The 16,696-nt window shown below is 35.4% G+C and overlaps 1 protein-coding gene across 1 annotated transcript in view; it reads left to right on the top strand.

Annotated features, from left to right (window-relative positions):
• Cdh8 (cadherin 8) overlaps positions 1-16,696 on the top strand; it is a 385,799-nt gene that overhangs the window by 284,649 nt on the left and 84,454 nt on the right. Inside the window, exon 9 of the mRNA XM_032888162.1 lies at positions 12,115-12,236. Within this exon, the coding sequence (XP_032744053.1) occupies positions 12,115-12,236 (122 nt within the window). The remainder of the gene's footprint in view (positions 1-12,114; positions 12,237-16,696) is intronic.

The following is a 16,696-nucleotide window of genomic DNA, read 5'->3' as shown; positions in this document are numbered from 1 at the left end:
GAAAAGCACTTCTTCAGGTGTTCCTCAAACTCACTGAGAATTAGGCTATTTTATAGCAGTCTTTTTCGAGTTAGTCCACAAGGACAGGACAATTTACAGTTTCATTTTCTTAAGAAAATTATGAACTTATTATGCACTAAGGTTAAAAGGATAGTTACGATTTTTTTTCTTATAACTCTAATGGTGGCTTATATCCAACAAGTTCTCTGGCTGCTATCAACTACAATGTTAGATAACAAAGACACTCGTAAGCAGCTAGGTTAAGGAATGGGGGAAAAAACAGAGAAAGGCAAACACATTGAAATGAGCCCTAAATTTAGCACTGTTTATTCCCTTCAGAATGTCATGTATTAGATGTAAATTAGATGTAGAATTAACATACATAATAACAATGACACGGGAAAAGGAAGGGTATAACAAATTGCCATAAACAATTAATGCTTTGCCAACATTCTTGCAATGCACATAAAATGTTTGGCCTTATAAAACATTCTACAAGAGATAAATCTCTCATGTATCATTCTATCTATTATCTATCTATCATCTATCTATCTTTCTTTCTTTCTATCTATCTGCATTATATTTAGCATTTTTCTAGAATATTAATACACTTATTTTAAAATTATAGTGAGCAAATGAAGTCATGAAAATCATTTGATGAGAGGAAAATTGATACAAGATGTTTTATGGCTTTCCCTGGAAAGGAAGAAAAAAATTGTCCATTCTTCATAGAAAACTCAGATTCACCAAAAACAACACAAAGCAAACAAACGTACAAAGAGCTTACTAAACAAGTGAGTTTGTTGAGATCCCTTGTGGAAGAATTGATGAGGGTATGCTGATAAGAACGTGGATGGGTAAAGGCAACACCCTCCCTAAAGAGCCCACCACAGACTGAATTAGGTGGACGCCAAGATGCTACATCATTGAAGCCTCTTGAATGACCGGCAGGCAGTAGTTGGACCGAGAGAATCTCTTTAGCAAGTGTCTCTGCTTGTGCAACCTTGAGGGAAGATCCTGTAACTTTTAGAACTCACAGAGCTTTCTAAGTCCAACTCACTTCTCTGAGACTGGACTGCCTCCTCCTCTGAGAAAGGAATGTTCCAATGTGGAGGAAACAGATGCACAAAAGTGGGGGTATTATGAAAAAAAAAACTGACATGAAAAGTGTTAGAAAATTGAAGCACAATATGAAATTCAAACATCCCTATACGGAAGCCATGTAAACACTTGCATTGCTATAAATAGGCTGCTATAAATTTGTCTACTAGACAAATTTTCAGGCCGAATTTTATAAAGAAAGCAATATGCAAGCCTCGGTTCTATGCAGAGATGGATGTTAAGTAAAAGTACACTTAAAGTCTAAAAGGAACACAAAACATAGACTAATTCAGACAAACAGGAAAAAGTAGTACAACAGTCAACGGGGGAGAAAGAAATATTGCTATAACTCAAGGAGAAGTTTCATAACAACAAAGGACTGAACTCACTGAGGCAGAACAATGCTATTGATATTGCGCTCACCTACAAATGGATTCCCCATACACAGAATTAAGAATTGGCGGAAACAAAGAGAGCAACAAGAAAATTCAAATTTTAGATGAATCTAGGAACACTTCCGAAAGATGTTGATAAATATACTGATAGAGAAAATTAAAACACCAAAGTTACGATATCTACTCAGTTACAATGGCAAAATATGGCACTAACGTATGGAAAGAACTCAGGAAGGTGGGACTGGGAGACGGGAGCAGCTTTCATAAGGTGAATAAATAAAATAATAAAGATAAAGAATCACTACACACACATGCACGCACGCACGTACGCACGCACCCCTCCCTACTCTCCCTATCTCTGACATGGTGTTCCCCCACCAGCCCACCCACCCCACCTCACCCCCATGAGCATCCCTCTTCCCTGGGGCATCAAGTTTCCACAGGGTTAAGCACCGCCTCTCCCACTGAGGCCTTATGATGCAGTTCTCTGCTGCAAATATGCCGGGGCCACCAATCAGCCCGTGTATGGTCTTTGGCGTTGGCTTAGTCTCTGGGAGTTCTGAAAGGTCCGGGATAGGTGACACTATTGTTCTTCCTATGGGATTGGAATCCCCTTAAGCTCCTTTAGTCCTTCCTCTAACTCATGTTGGTCCCCGACTCAATCCAATGGTTGACTGTAAGTATCTGCATTTGTCTCAGTCAGTTGCTGGGAGAGCCTCTCAGAGGACAGGCAGGCCAAGCTCCTGTCTGCTCGCACAATACGCTTTCAGTAATAGTGTCAGGATTCGGTGTGCATGCATGGAATGGATCCCAAGTTCGGCTGGTCACTGGGCGGCCTTTCTTTCAGACTGCTCCATTTTCGTCCCTGAATTTCGTTTAGACAGGAAGAAATTTGGGGTTAACAATTTTGGAGATGGGTGGGAGGCCCCCTGCCTCAAGTGGACATTGTGGCTAATGTCACCCACACCGAGTCCTGGTAGCCTGTCACATTTCAGGTCTCTGTGACTTTCTGAAAGTTCCCTGTTTCCTAACCCCCACTGCTGCATATTTTGATTCATTCTCCCGGCCCTCTGGACATCCCTCCTCTTTCTCCCCATTCATGATCCTGCTCCTCCTTTTATCCTACCTCCTCCCCTCTCCTGCCCAGTCTCCTCCCTCCCTCTGCCTCCCCTGATTACTTTGTTCCCCTCTAAGTGGGTTTCAGGTATCCACACTTTACCCTTCCTTCTTGTTAAGCTTCCTATGTCCTACAAGTTTTATCGTGGATATTCTGAATTTTTTGACAAATAGCCACTTATCAGTGAGTACACACCATGCATGTCCTTTTGGGACAATTCTTAACATGAGTATCTAAAACATTTTACTCAAAATACTTCTAAAAAGGCCTATGTATCATGTTCCAACACATGGAGAGACACTTTCTTAACATAGACAAATTAAATTGCAAAATGCTATTTTTCAGTTTTGGAAATTAAGCTTTCAACTTTTGACTAGCCTTGGGAAAACAGAATAAAATACAGAAGTAAATTAAGATGTTTAAAATTAAAAGATAACAAAACAATGATACGACAAACCACTTGGGATGCAAAAACGCATCATCTGATGGGATAGGACCTTTTTTTGTGTCTGTATCATGGAAGGAAATGTTGTGGAAGTCAAATGCCTAAAGGTCTATTTCACAGAGGCTGAAAATAAACAGAGGGAAATACGGTAGGAATGTAAAAATGAGTATAAAATAATGAAGTGAGAGACAAAAACACAATTCTGAAATTTACGTTGGCTTTTGTGAATGATGACATTTGTGCATAATGTAAATAAAACCTTTTCAGAAAAATGTAAATGTATGCATTCTTAATAGTATATGTTAAATAGCATGTAAATGATATTTGTAGATAGTGAAATTCAAGTGCGCTGCAACCATAACACCCAAACACCCATGGTGCAGTCTATATTCATTTAGAATAATTCCATCATCATCATAATGCAAATAATTTTCCAAATGATCGTGGTATAGGGCAAGCTTAAAAAACATGACTTTTGCAGCTTTGAATGAGAAAAATTTAAAGCATATATATGTGTATTTATGAAAATAAAAAGAAGGAATATTTCTATCCTATATATTACACCAGTCTAGTCTTTATCCTAAAGCTATATACAAACCATGACAGGATGTAAAATCAACAGCCTTTATTTAATATGTAGAATTGTAGCACATCATCAAATCAAATCATAATCACTAATATCCAAAAGTAATACTTCACTCAAAAACTATGAGTTTAGGTTATAAAATAAAACAAAAACCCTAATGGAACAAAATAAATATTCATGAAACAAAGGAAAGGAGATAAACAATTTCAGTAGATACACAGAAAGATTCATACTCAATCTAGCTCAAGATAACGGTGGCATACAACAAAGGAAAGAAAACCTAATCTGATAAATTGCTGCCACGAAAATCACAGGTAATAAACATCAAGCAAAATCGTGAAATATTGAAATCTTTCTAAGACTCATGGAAAGGAAGTTTAATGAACCCATCAATTTGGATGAGAAGAATATCGTCAGTGCCCACATAAAACATGATTGAGTGTATTAGAAAGAAGCAATCTCTATTATAATAATGACATTTGCAAGATTTTTACTTGTTATAAAAATAATTTTATTTGCTACCAACATTCAAAAATAAGGATGCTACTTATAATAGCCAAACAAAAATAAATCAAAGTTTAAAAATTCGGTTATATCATAAAAAATTAAAAAGCATGCCATCAAAACAGAAGAGATAAGCCTACTTACATAAAACCAAGATCATCTAGATTTCGAATGGTTGTTTGAAACCGTCACTTTAATAAGAGGGAAATTAATCTCAATGTGGCACATATGTAATTAAAATGTTGATTGTTTTTATAAATAATGAAAATATGAGTTTTGAATATTCTAAGCCATTTCAATTCTATTAAATTTTATTTATAGGTTTTAAGCTGTACTAAAATTTTGGTCACTTTTTATGTAAGTGATAAACATAAAACTCAATTCCTCTTTCCTGTGTATGTTCAATTTCTCCTTCCTATGTTCCAATGCCTTACATGAGGCTAGTTAACAAGGGCATTTTTTTTTTTTTATTTATTACCCAGATTCATATTATAGTCAATGGTGGAGATGTCTTCACAGGAACTTAGAGCTTCTTTCTTGTATCTGAGTAGTCAAGAAGGAAGAAAAGGAGAGGTTGTGATTTCCTTGCTGAGTTTGCTTTCTTGTTTTGTTCATATTATTCAGTCCGGATTCTTAGCCCACAGGACGGTGCAGCCCACATCTAGGGAGGGTTTATTTCCCTCAATCAAAACTTCTCTAATTACCATATCCAGAGATGACAGTCCAGGTGACTGAAGACTGAACATCAAAAGATATTAAAAGCATATGTACATTTAGGGCAAAATAGGCAAGAAAATGTTTATTAAAACAAATAAGAGTCAGAAAAAAAACAGAAGTATCTTGATTGCCATACTCTTCAGGATACATATTTTAGATTTGCTGATTCCTGCCTTGAGTCAGTTTGAGCAAGCTGATAGTATACACAATACTCTTTTTGGCATACTGGCTGCTTAGGATTTGAAAGGTTATGATAATTTGTATAAACCAATTTCATCTATGTTTACATCTTGCTATAAAATATATCCTGTATGTACTGGGCTTTCTTATATATCCATCCTCTGCCTCTCTTTCTTTCTAACTTTCATCGGTATTCGAATTATTTCTATAAAAATCAAAGAAATGACATATGACACATCATTCATTGCCTATTATGTCATTTCTGGAATTCATCATCTTCCTAATAAAGTGAGTGCATTTGCTTGTGCTAGCATGGTTTAGAAGCATTTTTGAAAACATGGAACTGAATGAGGTTTTAAAGCAAATGTTAGAAAACTGTCCATTAATTTTCTGAAACTTTTAGCTCCCCACCATTATCATTCCAATGTCTAAAAAAAAGAAAAAGAAATAGAATTGCACTGAAAACTATCAATTATTTATTTTCACTAAACATAAAAATGAAGAAAACATAAAATTTTGTGGTTAAAAATTAATGAAATTTATTTTGCATAGTAGATATAGAGATGTTTACTCAGGAGCCTCAGAAGTTATGAAATTAAAAATAGATTGTAAGAAACCCTACACCACTTTGTTTTCTTTGCATTTGTACTACAGAGAAATAAGGAGTGTGTAAGTTACATACAGGCATATACTTAAGATTGTTAGAGGACTCGAAACTATTGATTAACAAATTCAGCAATAGCAGGGAGGGACATTCAATCCGTACCAAGTAAACAAACAACAACAGCATGCATATATACATATTCATACCACAAAAGACATCTGTGTTCACAGAATATACAATAATAAAAGCAGATTTATAAATATGTTTAAGTAATTAAAAGTAGGTAATGTTATGAAATGCACAGGAAAAGGAAATAAATGAGCAGCATATTTTATGATCATTAGAAACAATTTGTCATGTCTAAAATTCCTTTCAATTTTCATTTAGAGGGTAAGTTTTAAAGATCTTGATAGTATTCATTAGTTAACTGATTCTAACCAAGTTCTTGAACTCTGAGTAGCAACTGTGGGATGATAAGCCACCTTTGTTATTTAGAAATGATTATACCACCCGTGGGCAAACTTATTTTTTCATGACTTTTATTTTTTTACATTTTAGTTATTACTTTCCTCCTAGTTAGCCCTGCCACAGTTCCTTATCTCATTATTCCTTCCTCCTGTCTCCAAGAGAAAGTCCCACTGACCCCCACCCTCACCAGACCTCCTCACTCCCTGGAGCCTCAAGTCTCTCCAGGGGTAGGCATTATCTTCTCTCACCAAGGTCAGGAAGTCCTCAGCTGCGTATGTGTTGGGGGCTTCAGACCAGCTGCCTGATTGGTCCTGATTGGTGATTCGGTGTCTGAGAGATCTCAGGTGTCCCAGTTAGTTGAGACTGCTGGCCTTCCTGTGGGGTTGACCTCCTCCTCAGCTTCTTCCAACCTTCCCCTAATTCGACCACAGGGTTCCCTGACTTCAGTCCATTGGTTGGGTGTCAGTATCTTCATCTGTCTCAGTTAATTGCTTCTTGGCTCTCCCAGAGGACAACCATTCTAGGCTCCTATCTGTAAAGATACCATTGCGTCAGTGTGCTTGGAGCCTTTTTTTCAGATAGATCCCAAGTTGGGTCTGTCGCTGGACCACCTTCCCTTCAGTCTCTTTCCCCTTTTCCCTGTCCCTGCAGTTCTTTTAGACGGGAATAATTCTGTGTCAGACATTTTGCTCTGGGATGTCAACCCCATCCCTCCACTTGCCGCCCTGTCTTTCTACTGGAGTTAGATTCTACAACTCCCCTTTCCCCACTATAGGGCATTTATTTCATCTAGGGTCCTTCCCTTTAAGTCCTGAGAATGTCTCACCTCCCAGGTCTCCAGTGTATTCTAGATGCCCCCCAAATATATTTCTAAATGTGTGCCTTTAATCACTAGAGTAAGTGCAGCTCTGAAATTGTTTTCAAAGATCTTTCCATTTCCAGAAGTTTTGTTTTAAACTTCCTAAATTGCCTTCTTTTCCATCGTGTATTCTTACCACATCTTCTTTTGTGGTTTCCATTTCTACTGGCATCCATTTCTCTTTCATGAGTTATTATTTTGCATCGTCTCTTTAAGAACAATTTATGGTTCATGATTTCTACTTCTAGACGGATCAAGAATTTCTTTAGGCCACACTAGCATCTCTAAACTGGTCAAATCACGCTTGTCTTCTTAATAGGCTACAAAGGCTTTGTTGCCGTCAATGCCTGTAAACGTATAAGCTCATTGAACCAGTAGAAGCAAATTCTTAAGTAACTCACACTTGGCAATATTCCCTTACCTTTGCTGATAAAAATGAAAGACTGATGGTCAATTTATGAGGAGGCTATGTGGCAGAGAGGTGACAGAAAGTCATTACGACTTTAGCAGTGGACCTCAGAAAGCTGTTTAGATAAAGTACTTTTTCAGTCTTTGCTTCTATACTCCTTATTTTAAAAATTAGCCTGACTTTCGTGGCCATTTGGAGATGGTCTTTTCCTTCTAGACCTCTTTGTCCTATCTCTTGTGTATAGAAAATGAATATTTAATGAATGATAATCAAGATTCTAATTATAATATCTTTATATTTAATGTTTATGTATCAGATGAAAGGCAAACATTATGGGGCCAGAAACAGAGGGCATGAATAATTTCCTCAGAAGTGTATCTAATTAATTTATTACTCTATAATATTTTTAAAATTTGAGCTGTTATCAGTTCCCTAATTTGGATAAAAATGACTCTTTAGTACTTAAGTGAGAAATTTGTGCTGAAAATCTTAAGTTGTAATTTAAATCATGTGCATGCATCTATTATGGATAAAAGTAACATTTGGGGAATGTTTAGGGAAGATGAACCAATCATTTCATGTTTGTTTGTTTTACTGACTTTATTTTTTTTCAGTATGGTTTCTGATGATTTTAAATCATAAACTCTAATATAGAAAATTCATTCCATATACATTAGTTGAAACAACAACACTTCTTGATTTGGTCACAAATTTTCTACTCTTGGGCCCTACTACTAGTCTGAGGGAGAGAATGAACTCAAATATTATTTTCATGTGCTTCAGACTCCAAATAGGAGAGACCACTTACCTCTTTAAAATAAGACTAATATTAGATGGTTATTTAAAGGAATTAAAAAGCCATTCCCTAAATGAATAATTAGTAGGTCTAAGGGAATAATAAATAAACCAACATGATATGAACCTGTTAAATATCACATATTTGCCTTGGCTATGGAAATACACATATAATGCTATATTGAATATATAAACAGAACAATGAAGAATAAGTAAATAAATAACAAAAATATGTTAAGAAAATTCTCATAAAACAATTATGTTTAATTTAAATGACCTATTTAAAGGCATATTGTATGGTAATTTGAAGAATTAATTCAAAGTATATACAATTAAATTAATTTTACCTGACTGATTCTATGATAGAAGTGGAGTATAAATACAATTATAGAGTATTAATGTCACTCTAATTTATCACAAATATCCTAGCTTTAGGAAAGAGACTATGTATTAGATTGAATGGTGAAAATTATAACGGCATGTTTAGAACCCGACTTGGAAGCCTGTCACTACCACATCAGAAATAAGATTCCGTTCACATGTTATGACTTTAGCACATAGGAGGAGCTCATCCTGAATTTCTTCACTGTGCCTTAAATGTATCCACAAGTGTGCACACACTAGAACTGACAGACAACATGTCAATGCCTTGACATAGTTTAGCACTACTTGTGAGTTCAATAGGCAGAAGGAATCTGAGACGGGGACAATGATGGTGATTTTAAGATGTTTTCAGAAGGTAATGATTCTAATGGGCCTTGACAGAAAGTATGCAATAAGAAAAACGGAGGAAAACTCCTCTGAAAATGCAGGTGCAGGCACGGGTCAGACTTTGCTGCAGACTAAATGGACTCTGCAAAACTATCTAATAAGGGGAAATAAATAAGTAACAAAAAGAAAGAAACAGAAATTCTGTCATAAATATTGGACCCATATTCTCAGCTCAACAATAGAGTGCCTCCATTCTCCAAGGCCAATGACTTAGTATTAGTGAAAAAAATACCTTAATCTCTTTAAAATAAATGTCGCATTAATTCTTTCCTAGAAGGACCAAGAAATCAACAGAGAAAGCAGAGGAAGGCATTCAGTAGTTGAAACGGAACTTAGTTTAACTGAAATTTCCATTCATTTCTTCAAGACAGATGAGGCTACCATCTGTGTCTACTGCATTAATGTCACTGTATGTGCAGTTGAAATGGTTTTCCTCTTCCTTTTCTTCTTTTATAATTTTTGTACAGAATCAGTTCCTTAAAATACTTAATCAAAAGAAAATTTCTAATGTTAATCAGTGGTAGATAACACACACAAGATGTGTAAGATATTTGTTCTGAACATAGACATAAACACACATAGACACATATGGAAAATTGAAATTATTAACCTCATAATGAATTATCATTTTTAAGTACTAAGAAGAGGTATTTATCTATGCATGTAAGATGTGTCCATACAACAACAAAGGGGAGAGAGCAACTACCATACTGATATACATGTCGGTGAGTCTGACACCATAGCTTGCCCGATTGTTCCCTGCACAGGGTCAAGACACTGTGTAAGAATAAGGATAGTTTTTTCATGTACCTTCTATAGTCTATAGTGACAGACTTGGAAGTCACTATTTAACCCAGTTTATCTAGTCTTTGGTGACCACTTAGTAATGAATGGCATTATTTGATAAGATTCAAAATTTTCTAATAGACATTTCCTGTAATTATTTATATAAAATAATTGGATATATAATATATTAGAATTATAAAAAATGAATAACCAACAGTACGTTGCTGTTAGGACACATGGAATTAAAATAGAAAATTAATTTATTAAAGAGGATTTTCATTGATAAAACAGAACCATAAAATATTGAATTGAACTTGTGTAGCTTCCAAGAGAGGACTGTAGTTTCCATGTGCAATTCTGTGAATATCAGGGGTTATGGAATTCATTAAATCAGTTTAGAATTATATCTGGATTCAAACTCGAAACATTGTTCAAACTCAAAATAAATACAACAAACATGGAAACATTTGAGGTCTTGGTAGTAATTAGCTCCAGGCAAATACTGTGTGCCCTCCGTATTTGGCAATAAAAATGGTTCTGTGAAAGACCAAAACAGAATAAACTTTAATATTATAACAGTGTAAAATATATTCTCTAAAGTAACATAATAAACATGATCCCGATGATTCTGGATATCACAAAATACAAAAGCCTGAACAAAATATAAACATGCCTGAATATAGATCACATACTTATGTCACTTTACTTCTATTATATGATTTATGAAAATTTCATGAATACTAATTTCCCTGAGAAGAAAATGAGTCAAAATGACTGCAAAGGAGACAAAGATGGGGATGGAATAATTGCTGCAAACATCCTTTTTACATTGCACGAGCTACCCTACGCTCGTGATCGAGTAAAAAAAAAAAAAAAAACAATAAAAGCCTTTAAGGATATAATCCTTTTGCATTTAAAGTGTAACCTTTGCAGAGTTTTGTTGACTAGACAAAATATGAAATGTCAGTTTCTTAGAGACATGTGGTGTACTGTTTGTAAAATTTGCATTACATCAAAACAAGAGAGCTACATGCTTCCTCTATAAGAGAAGAAATTAGTTCTTCGGACATTAAATAGCAAAATACAAAGGACGAAACTCGGAAGGTGTTTAGTGGCATCATCTTGATTTTCAGAAAGTTGTGTCCCGTAACTTACATGAGCACAATTTTATGGGGCCAGTGTCAGCTCTCCATGCTCAAAGCATTTCTGAATGTAAGAGCGTGCTACTCCAATTAAGCTGCATTTACATTTGAAGAGCAAGCTGGGAAGCAATTGTGAATTTGTAACCTGGTTGGAGTCATTGCTTTTGTAACTTAGAAGTCATTCATATTTTTTAAATGATAAAATACTTGAAGGTTTGAAAGGTTTGTCCTTAATCAATTGTCAAAAACAGAAATTTGTCATATGAGTTGTAGGCCTTTTTGTTCATATTGAAAACCCAAAACATGCTTCTCTCTTTGTTAGCTTATAAATATTCAATGCCACAGAAACACAAATAAATAATTGTCCCTCTTCAACACATTCTGTGTAATTTACAACAGATCAAAGATTACAACATGCTATAGTCAGAATCGAGGTACATTCATTTAATACTCATTAAAAGATAAGCAGTGCCTAACCCTGAAATACATTTAAGAAACAACAAAAGTGTGTGTGTGTGTTTAGACAAGTGTATGAATATACTTTATATTTACTTTAAAGATCTAAGGATCGTAGATTACAATATTAGATGCTCTACTATGGGAATTGACCTAGAAGACTACAATCTTATTTACATGAAAGTAATTGTGAAAATGTCAATAATAAAATAACTGAGTTATTTTAACAAAATACAAAATTTTCAAAGTATATGATTCGTCTTCTCAAATTTTACCCTTTTCATGCTTGATATAATTCTGCCCTTTCACCTGCTTGATAGGCTTTATCTTAAAAAATACATCGACAAATGAGTGACAGCTCGCACTGGGCACCTTTTTCCCCTTCAATGAACAGAAAAATCACTGTTGTATACATTGTTTTTATTTACATGATGGGTTTTAAATAAAATACATCTTACTTCATAAACAAGACCTCTTTCAGCTCATTTACATATGGTCATTTGTGTGGTAATCTCCAGAAGAACAGTGTTTACAATACTAATTTGTGATTTGTATTGTTGTTTATTTTGCATATATGTATATATTTTACATATATATATATATATATATATGATGTAGTAAAACACTCTTTTACCTCACAATGTTGAGTATAGACATCATAATGGTCAAGTGAAAACGTCCTATTGAAGTGAAGACACAGGACACATAGAGATGAAGAGTTGAGCTACAAGTTCAAATGAAATACCCTGAATTCTGATGTTATCTTTTCCTTCCCATAGGGAACCACAGTCAGATATCTCGAGTGCCTGTTGCTATTAAAGTGCTGGATGTCAATGACAACGCCCCTGAATTCGCATCCGAATATGAGGCATTTTTATGTGAAAATGGAAAACCCGGCCAAGTAAATATCTCCATGTTGTTAATACTGAATATGTTTGTATACAACTGTCTCCTATTTAATTAACCTGCATTACTTCGTGCTTTTGCATTGGTTGGATTTACAAAGTCACAGGCAGGAAACTCCTCCAAGCTGTAACAGAAGGGAATATTTGTCTTTCTCAGATGTTAATTCTCTTCTAACTTAGGAACCAATTGGCTCAGAAAGTGTGATGATCTGCTCTGCTCTGACCCCAGCCAAATCACTGTCTTAAAATGCATCACATATGGGTGATGGCTGGGGACAGTCTTATAGTGCAGAAGGTTGAAATCACCATCAATTGGCAAGAATCTAAAGACTAACTCATGGGAAGCATGCATTTTTGTTTTATGTTGAAAAGAAGATTAATGCACAAATGTGGAATGCAAAAAAACCAGTAGTTTATAGAAAGCTCTATGTAGTGGTACTTATGTCTCTACACATATTTGCAAGTTTAGTAAACATAATGTAGACATCAAATTGTTAGACATGCCCCTAAGGCATTTCAATATGTAGAGGTAAGACTCCTAAGGCATAGATGGGGATAATGAAGACAAAAATAAAGGGCAGAAAAATGTATAAAATAGAACAGACAGAAATACACTAAAGAGCTAAAGATAGAAGCAGGAAAGAGGGGAGGGAGGGAGGGAGACAGGGCTGGAAGAAGATAGGGTGGGAGGGAGGGAAGGAGAGTCAAGGCTCAGGGTGTGGGGGGAAGGTAAAATGCAAAACAAAATCGACAGAAACCACTATACTCTGAATGTCAAAATGCAACTAACCTATGTAAAATCACCAAACCACATGTGTAATAGATTTATTTTAACGAGGTGCCGGAGTACTGTATGTTTAAGAAATTTATCATTTTTCAACTTCCTAATTTATTTCTGGATGGTGACATTTTAATTTAAATAAACAGCAGCTGACAGCATGACACTGGAGTTGTTAATCCAACTATTCTTGGGCCTCACGTGGGTGGTAGGAATTAAACTTACTATTTGCCAAGAAGCTTACCTGACAAGAGTCATTTTTTTTTTATCCTAAAGGAAAGAATAGGACTGTAGCTACCTAGCTCTATTCTCTTATTTGATATTACAAAGGAAAAAGAGGTAACCTGCCCATAAAAGAGTGGGTAAAATTTTCTAGACAATTCTTACTAATCTAAATGTTTATTTCCTCTTCCCCTAGTCTACAGAAATGTAAAGCAAAACAAAAACAAACAAGCAAGCAACAAGACCACAAAACACACATTTCATACACAGCAAAGCTAAAATTCTCATAATAAAATGCATGGTCTTTAATTAACTAGGTGCCGTGTTCTTATCAAAACATTCAGCCTTAATGGTTTTTATTTTCATATTCCAAATCCCAATTAGCCTTGTTTCTAATTTTATAACAGAATTGTCAAGTATGTATCATGACTCTAAGCATCTTGATTCGTGATCCTTCTTGGTATGTGTGTGTGTGTGCTCCCACACGCTTGTGTATATGTGCATGCACATGTCCACATGTGCAAAGGTCAGTGACATTACTTAGCCAGGTTCCTGAATTAATAGGCAGAGAAAGTTTGATCAAAATGTGGCAGATCGGGTTCAAGGGAATGGTTGCTACATGGAGCAGAAAATTGATAGGATAACAGAGCAGACTGCAGATACAAGCTAGGCATTTATGTATCATACAGAATCTGAAAAATGCATTAGGCTTTAACTAGAACTTCATTGCTCATGCAGAACTCATCACACAAGTTCAGAGTCAATGGCATTGACACTTCACATGTTGGCCTCAATAGTGATATCGACAGGACTGTTGCTTGGATCTCTAAGAATCTGGATTGTTACCCTGTGGAATTTGACTGTTTATAAAGTTTTAACGATTTTTTTCAGCCATTCTACTTATCCTCAGGAAAAAAAAGAAAGAAAGAAAGAAAACAACAAGGAAATGAACAAAAAAAAATGCATTGCTTTCTCTCCTATTATATGCAGCATCCAAATAAAATGTTGATTTTTTTTTGTTTTATGCTTTTCCAAACTGCAATGAATGGTTTATTGTGTGAACAAATGTCTTTGCTGTGTGTGTTTCACTGCAGTGTGTTCCCCTCATGAATGTGCTTTAAGCATGATCACTAGCGTTTTATTTCCACGTAGAAATCAAAACTTGTTTTGCATGGATTTAGGCCACAGAGTTAACTGGGTATGGCATGTCCTACTGTCTGAACAATTCCTTGGAGTTTCTGAATCCTTTGTGTCATCCACAACTCACGTAGGATTCTTCTTATAACTCCTACCTAATTGTCCATGATTGATTATCTAGTTATTTCTTTGTTTCCCCCAAATTTTATGCTGCTATACTACATATTATGCAGAAATAGAATTTGAAATATGTATATTTCTTTATATTTTCCTACCTTAAAATTTTAGAAATGTCTTACTATATAGCCCAGAATGCCTTTGAATTCAGAATGTCACTGGTACTGTCCTCAAACACTTTTTCCATTCTGTCTCAGTCACCTCAGTTGTGGTATTAAAAGCATACACCACTATCTCCAGTTAGAATACGAGTTTAGCTATCTCTCATAATAAGGCACAAATGGATAACTCACTTTGGAAATACAATGTTCATATTCGGGTCCATAATATCATGAAAAGTATTAAAAACGAAGTAGTACTCACTATATTGATAGTTATCTTAGTATTATTCAACAATTAATACTGTTGGAAAATAACCTCAGGAAGATAAAAGTCACACTCGAATGGCTTGTGTTCCGGCAAGATATACATTTCTGGAGAAACTTCTTCAAGAAACAGCTTATCAGAGGCGTGGCACCTGGAAATCTTTAGCAATGGTCCAGCACTAGCTCTTAAAGAGAGCATAAAAGGTCTGGACTGCAAGGGCATATGCAAAACAATTCTAAAAGCCCTCACAAAAGGGCTCCAATGTCAATATAGAGGTAGAGAATCTATTGCAACATATCCCTTTCAACAGAATTCAATTTATCAAACACATCCAGAAACACCTAAGAGAAGACAGAGGGAAGCTCCTTCACTTGTCTAGGCAATCAGCACTAGTCTGTAATGTATCACATTAAAAGAGGTATAGCTATGTTTTTGCAGGAGAATGGTGAAACACACCTGTTTCTATGACCTTCTTAAAATTATGAAGCAAAAGGTGGCATTCATAAAAAAATGTTCTCTCAAGAGAGCTATAATCACTGTCAGAGAGAGGCAGAAGTCACTATCCTTCACAAAAAAAATCAACCAGAATACTTTTTTGTCTTAGGACATTTTAAATGATCCTGCTAAATCACTAAACATTAATGCAGTATTTCTGAATGCTATTTATTCTGTTCAAACACCATGTCTGATAGATATAGGTAAGTTGTCTTATATAAAAAGGGGTACCGCTAGAGATTTAAGTCAATCAAAATGTGATACAGTCATTACCAACCAATAGGTTCTTAATGTCATGGGAAGCATAGAAAAGATCTCTTTGCTTAAGTCTGACTAATGTCCCAGGTAAACTCAGAATGTGCATCACACTAAAAAATATTTAATAGTTCACACTTGGGATTGAGAAGGTCTTAGTTTGTTCTGATTTGTTTTGGTCAGTAAGTTTTCAATGACCATCGTCTATAACCCAGAGTTCGGCTAAGCATGAGAAATGTTGTGGAATGCAATAGAGAAGAATCAGAACTATCATCAGAGAATTTTCCTCCATTTAATTTAGAATCTATAGATTTTCAAGAAATTCTTTCACACACCTAGCACACAAGTTAAATGGACCTGAGGAGGTAACGATACATCATGAAAATTCTTTAGAGTCCTGAATAAGTTCCTCAGGCACAGAAACCATTTGTCTGAGGAGTCAGTTGGGGATACAGCAGAGACTGTTGGAAGACCATGAGAATCCAGTCAGCAGGTGGAGGAACAGGTAAAAAGTGTGCAACACCAGTGTCTTCACTCAGTATACTTATCATTCCTACACTCAGAACCAATCATGGGACAGCAAGGTAGACAATTGCCCACACTTGGCTAGAGAGCTTTACAGAACTCTGTTCTGCATCATATTTCTTAAGTAGGCTTGGTGGGGTTTTATATCAGGTAGAAATGTCTTACACACTGTAGAAACATGAATAAAGACTTACTTCTAAGACTTTTTCTCTGCCCAGGGACTAAATATTTATTCATTTTTGGCATGAGTCAAGCTTTTTTTTTAGTATGCAAAACACTTAGATGACAGGTTGCTTAAGCCTTTCTTTCCTTTATCAAACAGCCTATCTTGTTTCTATAAATGAATGTAATGGGTTATAATTTGAGTTTCGTCAACATCTGTACTCACAGAGACCTGCCATTTAGACTGAAGTCATTGTGCCTGTCTTATAATAAGAATAAACCAAAATAAGAAGACTTTAGCTCACCTTGACAAATTTCATGTATCTCTGGCAAAATTGT

Source organism: Rattus rattus, chromosome 17 (genome assembly GCF_011064425.1).
Source record: "Rattus rattus isolate New Zealand chromosome 17, Rrattus_CSIRO_v1, whole genome shotgun sequence".
NCBI lineage: Eukaryota > Metazoa > Chordata > Mammalia > Rodentia > Muridae > Rattus > Rattus rattus.
Note: the sequence above shows the minus strand (reverse complement) of the source record. Positions and strands in the feature narration are given on the sequence as shown.